This window comes from Mandrillus leucophaeus, unplaced genomic scaffold (assembly GCF_000951045.1).
Source record: "Mandrillus leucophaeus isolate KB7577 unplaced genomic scaffold, Mleu.le_1.0 Scaffold332, whole genome shotgun sequence".
NCBI classification, from domain to species: domain Eukaryota; kingdom Metazoa; phylum Chordata; class Mammalia; order Primates; family Cercopithecidae; genus Mandrillus; species Mandrillus leucophaeus.
Window position 1 is genome coordinate 364302 of NW_012103499.1, and position 11219 is coordinate 375520.

At 47.6% G+C, this 11219-nt stretch overlaps 1 protein-coding gene across 3 annotated transcripts in view; it reads right to left on the bottom strand.

The window, feature by feature from the left end:
- The window catches only part of NACA (nascent polypeptide-associated complex alpha subunit), a 13947-nt gene extending 6476 nt beyond the window's left edge, over positions 1-7471 (bottom strand). Inside the window, exons 1-3 of one of the 3 annotated variants that reach the window (XM_011988508.1) lie at positions 7137-7471; positions 6424-7103; positions 5616-5687 (exon numbers count right to left, since the gene is read on the bottom strand). In XM_011988508.1, the coding sequence (XP_011843898.1) occupies positions 5616-5685 (70 nt within the window). In that variant the 5' untranslated portion in view covers positions 5686-5687; positions 6424-7103; positions 7137-7471. Of the gene's footprint in view, positions 1-5615; positions 5688-5986; positions 6081-6419; positions 7104-7136 lie in introns of those variants that run through there. The other 2 variants (XM_011988509.1, XM_011988507.1) reach the window with 2 other exon arrangements.
- Between the last annotated feature and the right edge of the window lie 3748 nt (positions 7472-11219).

Below are 11219 nucleotides of genomic sequence, written 5' to 3' on the forward strand. Positions count from 1 at the left end.
GGCCCCTTTGGGGGATGGGGTAGCTGGGCCTCCTTTTGGGGAGGGAGGGTTTGCAGCTGGGGGAGTGGGGGCCCCTTTGGGGGATGGGGTAGCTGCTGGACCTCCTTTGGGGGAGGGAGGAGTTGCAGCAGGGGGTGTGGGGGCCCCTTTGGGGGATGGGGTAGCAGCTGGACTTCCTTTTGGGGAGGGAGGAGTTGCAGCTGGGGGAGTGGGGGCCCCTTTGGGGGATGGGGTAGCTTGGCCTCCTCTGGGGGAGGGAGGAGTTGCAGCTGGGGGTTTGGGGGTTCCTTTAGGGGATGGGGTAGCTGGGCCTCCTTTGCGGGAAGGAGGAGTTGCAGCTAGGGGTGTGGGGGCCCCTTTGGGGGATGGGGTAGCTGGGGCCTTTTTGAGGGAGGAAGAAGTCCTGGATAGAGCGGGAGGAGCGGGAGCCTGTTTGGGTGCTGGGGTAGCTGGACCCTCTTTGGGGAAGGGCGGATTCACAACTGAAGGAGTGGAGGTCTCTTTGGGGGTTAGTGTTACTCTTTTGGGAGACAGAGGAGTCACAGCTGAGGGAGCAGGGGCCCCTTTGGGGGATGGAGGAGTGGGAGAATGCTTCGTGGTGGGTGAGTCTTTAGAGTCTTGGAAAGAAAGACTATTCTCTGGAAGAAATGAAGCTTCAACTGGAGAAACAGGGGACGAGAGATTTCCAACAGGAGTATCAGGGCCAGCAGAACCCTTCTTGGTTGGAGGTCTTTTAGTCTGAGACACACTAACCCCTAAAGGAGATGGGGAGTCAGCTAGGTAAGTCAGAGATCCTTTGGAAGATGCAGTAGCAGAAGCACCAGAGTCCTCAGTTGGGCACTCTTTGAGAGAGGAAGCAACAGCTGCCAGTGCTGAAGTATGAGAAATACCATCAACCTTTTTTGTACCTGGAGGAGTCCCACCTGCGGGAAGAGAGGGTGAGGGCACAGACTTTGGGATTTCAGGGGCCAGCACTAAGGTAGCCAGAGGAGCAGAGGTATTCTGGGGGGATGGAGCCACAGGGCAATCTGAAGCTGTAGGAACCAAGGATAAAGTAGTAAGAGTGGAAGTACCTTCCTTAACTGGGTGGTTTTCAGGAGCTAAAGAGACAGTTCCTTCTAGAAAAGGGCTGGCTGTAGCTGTATAAGTTGAGGTACCTTTGGCAGTTTTGGGAGCCACCCCAGCAGGGTCAGCACTTTGCAAAGGAAATGCAGTCACTGTTGGGGTAATGAGAGAACTTTTGAGAAGCAGACCAGCAGAGTCTGGGTCTGCATAAGAATCTGTCTTGATTACAGAGGCCGAGGAGGAGTTAATACCCAGCGGGGAGGTCACAGTGCTGGTTGGCTTACCTATAGGGAGAGGGCCTCCAAGGCTTTTCTTTGCTACGGTGGTTTCAGGAGAAAGAGATATCTCTGGAGAAGAGGATGTACTTTGGAAAGAAGGGGAATTTTTACGAACTGTCTGGGCTAATGGTAACACAGTAGGGTCTTTCTTGGTGGTGAGTTCTGCTTGGGCTGGAGAGAAAGCAGCTCCGTCAGGAGAGGCAGGTACAGTTTGGAGGTCTTTTTGTGTTGGAAATGTAACCAATACTGAACTGGGGAGATTTTTGAGGTCTTCAGGGTCTGGCAGAGGAGGAGAGACTGGTGTCCTCAGAGTGGTTGCTACTTGAGTAGAAGGCTCTTTGGGAGCCACAGGTGCCATAACCAAGGCAGCAGGGGAAGTTGGTTCTATATTACTTATGGGACCTGATGAAATTGGAGGAGAAACACAAGTAGCTACCTCAAAGGTAGTAGCTGCTGCATCAATTGTACAGGGGTTAGTCACCACAAGTGGGGTGGTTCCAACAGAAGAAACAGGCATTTGGGCCACTAAAGGATAATGATGAGTGGCATTAGGAGAGCTTTTGAGAATGAGAGAGGTCGTAGGAGATAATGAAGAGGAGGTAGCTACATTTAAGGAGCCAGGAGGGCTGTAGGTTATGCTAGTGATGGTAGAGGGACCTTTGTCAACAGATGGAGCCACCACTGGAAAGCCAGCCACAGTAGCAGGAACTACTTCATTTCTGGAAGGAAGGGGAGGAATTACAGATCTCTGAGAAGGATAAGAGTCCCCTGTGGAAGAATGATCTATAGAAATGGTCTTCACTGTAGGGTCTGTCAAAGCACTGGGACTTGTTTGACCTGAAGGTTGGACAGAACCAAAAGAACTTTGATACAAAGGTGCAAGATGAGAGCCCAGATAAATGGGAAAATCTGGGGGGGTGTTGGGACCCACAGTCTTTTGAGAAGAGGTCACCACAGGAAGAGACTGAGTTGAAAGAGGTAAGGCAGCAGATGGACTAACAGGCCCCTTTAGGCTGAGGCTTCCTGGGTTTTGCGGAGAAGTTAGAGCTGAGGAAATGGTGGTATCTTTGACTTGAAGCGAAGTGATAGCTAGGGTAGTTGTGGGTGTTGTCTGAGGAAGGGAGGCCATTCCAGATTGAACAGAGGCCACGGGAGCCACACAGTGGTAAGGAACGGTACTGACTATACATGGAGGACTGGGGGTGCCTTTTGGATTAGGGACTACCTCAGAGGGAACTTTAATAAGATTAGTCTTTGGTTCTGAGGGAGCAATGGGAGCTGACAGTGATATCACTGACCCTGACTCAGCTACAGCCACTGAAGGAGGTGAAGAAGGAAGGTTAGGTGGAAAAGCAGAACTCTTCTGAACTGAGTGGGGAGCCAGGGCAACCAGAGCTAAGGGAGCTGAAGAGGAAGGCGTCCCTTTCAGAGTTGGAGCTATCATGGGAGAGGCCAGAGCTAAGGCAGCTGGGGAGATGGGAGGCCCTATTAGGTTTGGTAGGAAAGTTGGGGCTTCAGGGGCAGTTCCCAAAGGTAGGGCTGTTCCAGAGGATGACTGGGTAAAAGGAACTTCAAAAGGGGTCGAGGCAATAGTAGAGGGGGAAGGGAATGGGGCAGCCTGGTTAGCAGTTGACAGAGGGCACTGTTGTGGGGCAGGAGAGCAAGGAGGGGGGAGGGTTTGTCCAGGCTGGCCTAAGGCAGCAGTGACACTCAAGGCTGAAGACATAGGTAGCACAGCTGGAGAAAGGCAAAAGGAGATAAAGAAAGGGGGGGGAGGAGAAAAAAGGTGAGTTATGCAGCCCAACTTGGTACAACATGCCTCCTAGGACACACTCGAGTTTAAAATCTGACAGTCTAAGTGACCACGCAGGATTAGATAAAGGTGACACGCAACAACAACCTTCCCCAAACATTTTTCAGCAGTCAAGTGAGAAGACATTCCTCTCCTAATTTCTCACACTTCCCCAAGTTCTATCAAAGTAAACCAACTATTTTAGGGTGAGGAGAACAGTCTAAGAGTAGCCTATCTCTAAATGGGGAGCACAGACACTTGGGAGGTTGGGAACAACATGTTTTCTACCCTTTCCCAGTTGTGCTCTCCCCTTACTTCTTAAAATGGACTGTGTTCCCAAGTCTTTCTCACAGCCAACAGAATTACCACAAAGAACAGCTAGCTATGCTACTCTGTCCACCCAAATATCATGAACTAACGGAAAAAATACCAAAAACTGGAACAAAGAAGATAGTGAGCAGTGATGATGATGGGGAATCTGAAGTAAGAAAAAACAGGCTTTTATACTTTCAGGCTTCCACTAGACTAGGAAAAATCTGAATACAAAAATACAAAAATTAGCTGAGCGTCGTGGCACGCACCTGTAATACCAGCTACTCAGGAGGCGGAGGCAGGAGAATTGTTTGAACCCGGGAGGCGGAGGTTGCAGTGAGCCGAGATTGCACCACTGCACTCCAGCCTAGGCAATGGGGAGAAACTCCGTCTCAAAAAAAAAAAAAAAAAAAAAAAAAAAAAAAAAAAAAAAAAAGAAGTGAATTGGAGTGGCGAGAATACACTTGATCCCCACTCCTTAACTTGGAATTTAAGTATTTCATTATGTCAAAATACACCAATATTTGGCATGACAGTAAGACAGTATTTCTGGCATTCAGGAGGTAACACAGAATTGGATCAACAAATGCTCAATGCTTAGCAGGCAATGTTACACGGGGGGGAAAAAAAGTCAGTGGTATCAAAATTCAAATTCAAAATTCACTGAACCAGTAATTCTGAAGTTCTTATGGCATGCTACCATGGAAAAGACAAGGTGGCTCAACCAGTTTTTCCTGTAGAGTGGGTAGGCCAAAGTCTAACGATTACAGGAAAACACTACCAAACATAATGAATCACAAAAACATGGAATATATTTTCTTCTGACTGTACCTCAAATGGAATAAGGCCCCAAATACTTGCTTTGACACCATAACCAATTCCTTGAGCTTCCTACTTCATTCTAATAGATTGTCATTACAGACAAAATCCTGTGTATTTATCATTGGTACTTCCTTAATATAAGCCTACTATACAACTCAAACTATTCAGGAATACATTTAATAGCATTAAGGACTGTTTCAGAAGTAAATGCATTAGTTTTGAAGCTTGAATCAGATTTTTCTAAATTCATCTGAATTTCAAGTCTTCATATTTGTAAAATTAAGTTGTTCAATGACACAATCTCTAAAATCTCGTTTTGTACCGAAATCACAGAATCTTTAGAGAAGAGTACTTCATTTTTTCCCTTCCTTAAGCCCCTTGTACTTCAAGAATTTCATATTGTTTATACTCCAGCTCAGAACTCCCCATTCTTCCTAGCAGCTGTATTGATCCCTTCAGCTGCTAAAATCAAACAGGTGGGAAGCTTAATGCTTTCAACCATAAGCAACTCTACTGTAACTCCAAAAGGGGAAAGGACTTGCCCTTAAATAACAAATGAAATAAAAAAAAATCATAAAAAGGTGAGAATGAAGATTACAGCCTGAAGAGTCCCTTCATTTAGCGCTGCACAACTGACTCAGAAAGGCTATCATTTTAAGAACTTTTCACTACCTCCTCCTAAGTTTTTTAGAGATATGTTTTAACCAGAATTTAAAAATTAGCCTTCACAGTCACTACTTTCAACGTTGAGGATAAAAGCAGGATTTATTTCAATCCTGGGTTTCACACAATGATGCAGGAACTATTCCAGCACACTAGAAATATCTCAGCACCACCAATCCATAAACAAGTTATACGACCTAGGAGGACTCTGGGGCCCAGCAAGACACACTTACCACCAGCACACATCTCACCCAGACATGTGATAAAGGCACAATGCCAAGCTCTGTCAACTAAAACCTTGATGCAACTTGCTGGCTGGAGCTTCACAAATGCTCCGGGCTCCTTGGCCTGTGTCACCTAGTTCCAATAGGTAAGAATCACCGAGCCCCTTCCCTGCTCAGTTTTCCTATGTGAGGTGGGGGTTCCACAGGAGAGCTTCTTTAGAGGCAACAGGCATAACAGAAAGCAAGCTAGGGAACTTTTAACGTCCACGAATCTTAAAAACATTACTTTTACTCCAAATTCCTAAAGTAGTAACTCCAGGATAGTAATTTTACGGTCTATCCTCCTCGGTAAAGCTGCAACCCCATCCTCTTACACAGTGTACTTCCTCTTGGTCATTTTGTCACCAAATGGCCTTAGGGTCAATTTTAATTAATGGCAAGGGGGGTAGGGGAACCTACCTGTCTCAGCCTGGGGCTGCGGCAACTCCTGCTCTGTAGCAGGGACGGTTTCTGTGGCTTCGCCGGGCATTTCTGAAGGAAGGGAATATAAAGGAGGCCTGAATGATTGGGATACATTCACTTGCCCAACCCAGAGACAAGTATTCTTAAAAACTCCGTGGAGGGCCGTTAGAAAAAAACCGTGAGGGTGTTTGGGGACAACCTTCCCCAAAGCACCTGGGAATAAGAGGTAAATATGTGACCCTTACGCCTCTATCAAGGCCAGCAATTCCCAGTTGCATTCTCAACCCGAGGGAGAGGATCCAGGGCTGGCTCCCGATCACAGGCGACTTCAGACGCTACCGTGAACCCTCTCCACTCCTAATACTCACACTGGCCAGGCTGGGGCCTCCTGGACTACGTTTGTCGACTTTGGGGACCCAGGAGGGGAAAGACGGTGCTGTAAGTTCAACACTTGCTTGTCACAATGAGAACGGTGTTGGAGGTTCTAAGGCTGTGACCCCTGACCCTTTTCTGGATCCCTTAAAGCAGTTCCCAAAACAAGACGCACTTCTCTTCTGCCCTCAACACTGCAACTGCTTCCATCTCTGCAGGCTCGGATTCCGGGCCCGGCCCGCAGCCCTTCTATTCTGCTTTTGCCAGGACACCAACCGCAGACCCCATTTTGTCAGGAAGCCCAGGGGCGAGTAGGAACCCTGTGGCCCCGTAAAGCCTCCAACTCTCCTTAACTCTCAGTCCCCGGGGCAGCTTAGCCCGAAAGAAAGGCGGATGGCTGCGGATAGAGAGTAGCGGCACAGAAAGTACTTACTGTTCAGAGAACGCGGAACCAAGATGGCGGCAGAAAGAGAGCGAGGGAGAGCGTGACCCACGCCTGTTGCAGAAGGAAGCCTGGAGCAGAAGGGGTGGGACTAGGATCCGATTCCGGGTCAAGAGCTGCCGGCAGCCACTTGCTTTGACGAGTGGCCGTCAGGCCGTTCCCACGGCGGGGGTGGTGACAAGGACTAAATAAGGGTAAGAATTCAGAACAGGACTCGCAGGCCTAGCAGGAGCTCTCTGCGCGGAGCCATGCAGTCCTCAGAACGAAGCAGACTCCGCCCTCCAGTCCGCAAAGTGGCGACTGCGGTATTAAGGCGACCTAGCGATTTCTCAAATAGCTCGGGAAGATAAGACATTAAATAGCGAATGCTACAGAGACTGTATTCACAGCGTTGGGGGGTGGAAGTGACCTAGGCTAACCAATTATTTTTGGAACACATGATGTGAAAATTAACATTTAAAAGCTGCTGGACGCTCCCCCTACCAAAAAAACAAAACAAAACCCATTTTAAAACTTGACAGATGTGATGGGTCACATATAACTTCAGATTATAAATTTAATTCGATTTTTCTTTTTCTGTTCAATGACTAGAGAGACTCAAACGATGTCACCATATGACAGCAACTCATGAGTGTTAAACTCTCTGTAAAACAATGTTAGCTGTACCCCACCTCAAAAAAAAAAAAAAACAAAAAACAAACAACAAAAAAACACTGCTTGTAACCAAATTCTGTAATTATGCTCCAACCTTGTATAGATAACGTAATCCAGCTAAAAACTTCTCTGTCTGCCTAAGTAAATGAAATCTTAACTTCCCTGCTTCTGAAGGCTGACCTCCATTCTTTGGAGTTGGTTTTTTGGTTGGTCTACCCTCACACTGCCCTTGAATAAATTCTTTAAACAGATTCTGGCCCTTTTGATTGTTTTAGGTTCACGACGGTTTAGGCTGATGTTGAAATTATAAAGCTGCAGATTCTCCTTTCCAGAAAAAAAACATAGGCACGTATACAATTCCTTTGCTTGCTATTTTGGGCACTTCTTGGATATTCTTTTTTTTTTTGTTTTGAGAGAGTCGCTCTGTCAGCCAGGCTGGAGTGCAGTGGCATGATCTCAGTTCACTGCAGTCTCCATCTCTTGGGCTCAAGTAATTGTCCCGCCTCAGCCGCCTGAGTAGCTGGGATTACAGGTGTTTGCCACCATGCCCAGCTAATTTTTGTATTTTTTTTTTTTTTTTTTTTTGAGACGGAGTCTCGCTGTGTCACCCAGGCTGGAGTGCAGTGGCCGGATCTCAGCTCACTGCAAGCTCCGCCTCCCGGGTTCACGCCATTCTCCTGCCTCAGCCTCCCGAGTAGCTGGGACTACAGGCGTCCTCCACCTCGCCCGGCTAGTTTTTTGTATTTTTTAGTAGAGACGGGGTTTCACCATGTTAACCAGGATGGTCTCAATCTCCTGACCTCGTGATCCGCCCGTCTCGGCCTCCCAAAGTGCTGGGATTACAGGCTTGAGCCACCACGTTCGGCCTAATTTTTGTATTTTTAGTAGTGACGGGGTTTCACCATGTTGGCCAGGCTGGTCTTGAACTCCTGACCTCAGGTAATCCGCCTGCCTCGGCCTCCCAAAGTGCTGGGATTACAGGCTTGAGCCACCACGTTCGGCCTAATTTTTGTATTTTTAGTAGTGACGGGGTTTCACCATGTTGGCCAGGCTGGTCTTGAACTCCTGACCTCAGGTAATCCGCCTGCCTCGGCCTCCCAAAGTGCTGGGATTATAGGCGTGAGCCACTGTGCCTGACCTGTTTTGTGTTTGAGACAGAGTCTCGCTCCTATTGCCCAGGCTGGGGTGCAAAGGTGGGATCTCTGCTCACTGCAACCTCTCCATCCCGGGTTCAAGCGATTCTCCTGCCTCAGCCTCCTGGGTACCTGGGATTACAGGCATGCGCCACCATGCCAGGGTAATTTTTTTTGTATTTTTAGTAGAGACGGGGTTTCTCCATGTTGGCCAGGCTGGTCTGCTCCTGACTTCAGGTGATCCGCCTGCTTCGGCCTCCCAAAGTGCTTGGATTACACGCGTGAGCTACCGCCCCCAGCACTTCTTGGATATTTTAAACTTATTCATTCTAGGTGTCTGGGACCCCACCTTAAACCATGCTATGTACAACTGTATTTTTGAAAAGTAGAATGTAAAATCAGTGTTGTGTTAATGAAAAGGCTCCCATTTCTTTCCATAGCCCTACAAAAGAACTCAACAAATATGTGCTGTACCTGAATTAGCTAAACCAGTCAACGCTATTTTATTTTTTTTTGAGGCAGAGTCTCGCTCTGTCACCCAGGCTGGAGTGCAGTGGTGTGATCTCGGTTTACTGCAATTTCCGCCTCCCGGGTTCAAGCGATTCTCTTGTCTCAACCTCGGAGTAGCTGGGATTATAGGTACGCGCCACCCCGCCCGGACTCCTGACCTTAAGTTATCCGCCTGCCTCAGCCTCCCAAAGTGCTGGGATTACAGGTGTGAGCCACTGTGCCTGGCCTGATTTAATAGCTTTAAGACGACTGTGGCCGCCTTTTTTTTTTTTTGAGATGAGGTCTCGCTCTGTCACCCAGTCTGGAGTGCAGTGGCGTGATCTCAGCTTACTGCAACCTCCACTTCCCGGGTTCTGGCAATTCTGCCACAAAAATTCTCCTGTTTCACCGTGTTGCCCCGGCTGGTCTCGAACTCCTGAGCTCAGGCAATCCACCCGCCTTGGCCTCCCATAGTGCTAGGATTACAGGCGTGAGCCACGGCACCTGGTGTGGCCGCCTTTTAAGGGAAGCAGTGAAAATTTAAAATGCTTTGAAAGCTACTTTAACATTTCTGAAATCCTTAGTGTAGTGAAATGAGGATTAGGATTGGTGAATTAGAATTAAGTGAGATAGTAGGGTTTACCAGGAATGGGAAATTCTGAAATCCTCCTCAAATAGGAGAGGCAATATTGTGGAGTCCTTACAGACAGACTCTGAAATAAGACTCCTTTGTTTGAATCTATTAGGTCAGTTTAGGCAATTAAACTATATGTATATTCATCTCAGTTTCCTGATCTGTAAAATGGGAAAAATCGTAGCTACTTGATAGGATTATTAGGAAGATTAAATTAGTCTATGTATACACACACACTCTCACACTCTAATTGGAAGGAAAAAGAAACAGTCTTATCGCATAAAATTATCACATGTAATCTTTATATAAAACTTAAAAAGTTTGTTACTATTAAATTGTAGATATAATCAGTTTCTACCTAATAAATACATGATCTGGAAGATTTTCTTTCTTTTTATTTATTTATTTATTTATTTATTTATTTTTGAGACGGAGTCTTGCTCTGTCGCCCGGGCTGGAGTGCAGTGGCCGGATCTCAGCTCACTGCAAGCTCCGCCTCCCGGGTTCACGCCATTCTCCTGCCTCAGCCTCCCGAGTAGCTGGGACTACAGGCGCCCGCCACCTCGCCCGGCTAGTTTTTTGTATTTTTTAGTAGAGACGGGGTTTCACCATGTTAGCCAGGATGGTCTCGATCTCCTGACCTCGTGATCCGCCCGTCTCGGCCTCCCAAAGTGCTGGGATTACAGGCTTGAGCCACCGCGCCCGGCCGATCTGGAAGATTTTCAATGCAGTCCTTTAGTCCATTTACCTTCAGAAGGACCAGAAATAACCAATCTCCTTAGACAAAACTACATATTGACAATTTTTCTTTCTTCCCCAGCAAGCCCACTTACTTTTTCCTCTCTCTGTGGTAATGACTAGCCAAGAAAGAATGTATTTTTTTCTTTTCCTTTTTTTGAGGTAGGGTCTGGCTCTGTTGCTCAGGCTGGAGTACAGTGGGGTGATTATGGCTCACTGCAGCCTCCGCCTCCTGGGCTTAAACGATTCTCCCACCTCAGTCTCCCAAGTAGCTGGGACTATAGGTGCACACCACCACGCCCAGTTAATTTTTGTATTTTTTGTAGACACAGGGTTTTGCCATGTTGCCCAGGCTGGTCTTGAACTGGCCTCAAGTGATCTGCTCACTCGGCCTCCTAAGTGCTGGGAGCCACCATGCCCAGCTAGTGTTTGTCAAGTTGGCAATTTTGAAGATAGAAGCCGTTTCTGTGACTCTTTTGTTTCTACAGTTCTAATGTGTTACTGAATTGGCAAATCAAGAAAAGGGGAAGTCAATAGTCTTTGGGTATATTTTTGCTGTCTTTAAGAACTAAACATTGGCTGGGTGCCATGACTCACACCTGTAATCTCAGCAGTTTGGGAGGCCAATGCAGGTGGACTGCTTAACCCAGGAATTAGAGACCAGCCTGGGTAAGATGGCAAGACCCCGTCTCCACAACAAAATAAAACATAAGTCTGGCAAGGTGGCGCATACCTGTAGTCCCAGCTACTCTAGAAGCTGAGGCATGAGGATCCCTTGAGCCCAGGAGTTAAGACACTTTAATGCTAGACATACTTATAAAACGATAATGAAAGCTTAAAATGTCTGTTTTTGAGGCCGGGCGCAGTGGCTCACGCTTGTAATCCCAGCACTTTGGGAGGCTGAGGCGGGCGGATCATGAGGTCAGGAGATGGAGACCATCCTGGCTAACACGGTGACACCCCGTCTCTACTAAAAATACAAAAAATTGGCCGGGCGTGATGGCATGCGCCTGTAGTCCCAGCTACTCAGGAGGCTGAGACAGGAGAATGGCGTGAACCCGGGAGGCGGAGCTTGCAGTGAGCCGAGATGGTGCCACTGCACTCTAGCCAGGGCTGCAGAGTGAGACTCCGTCTCAAAA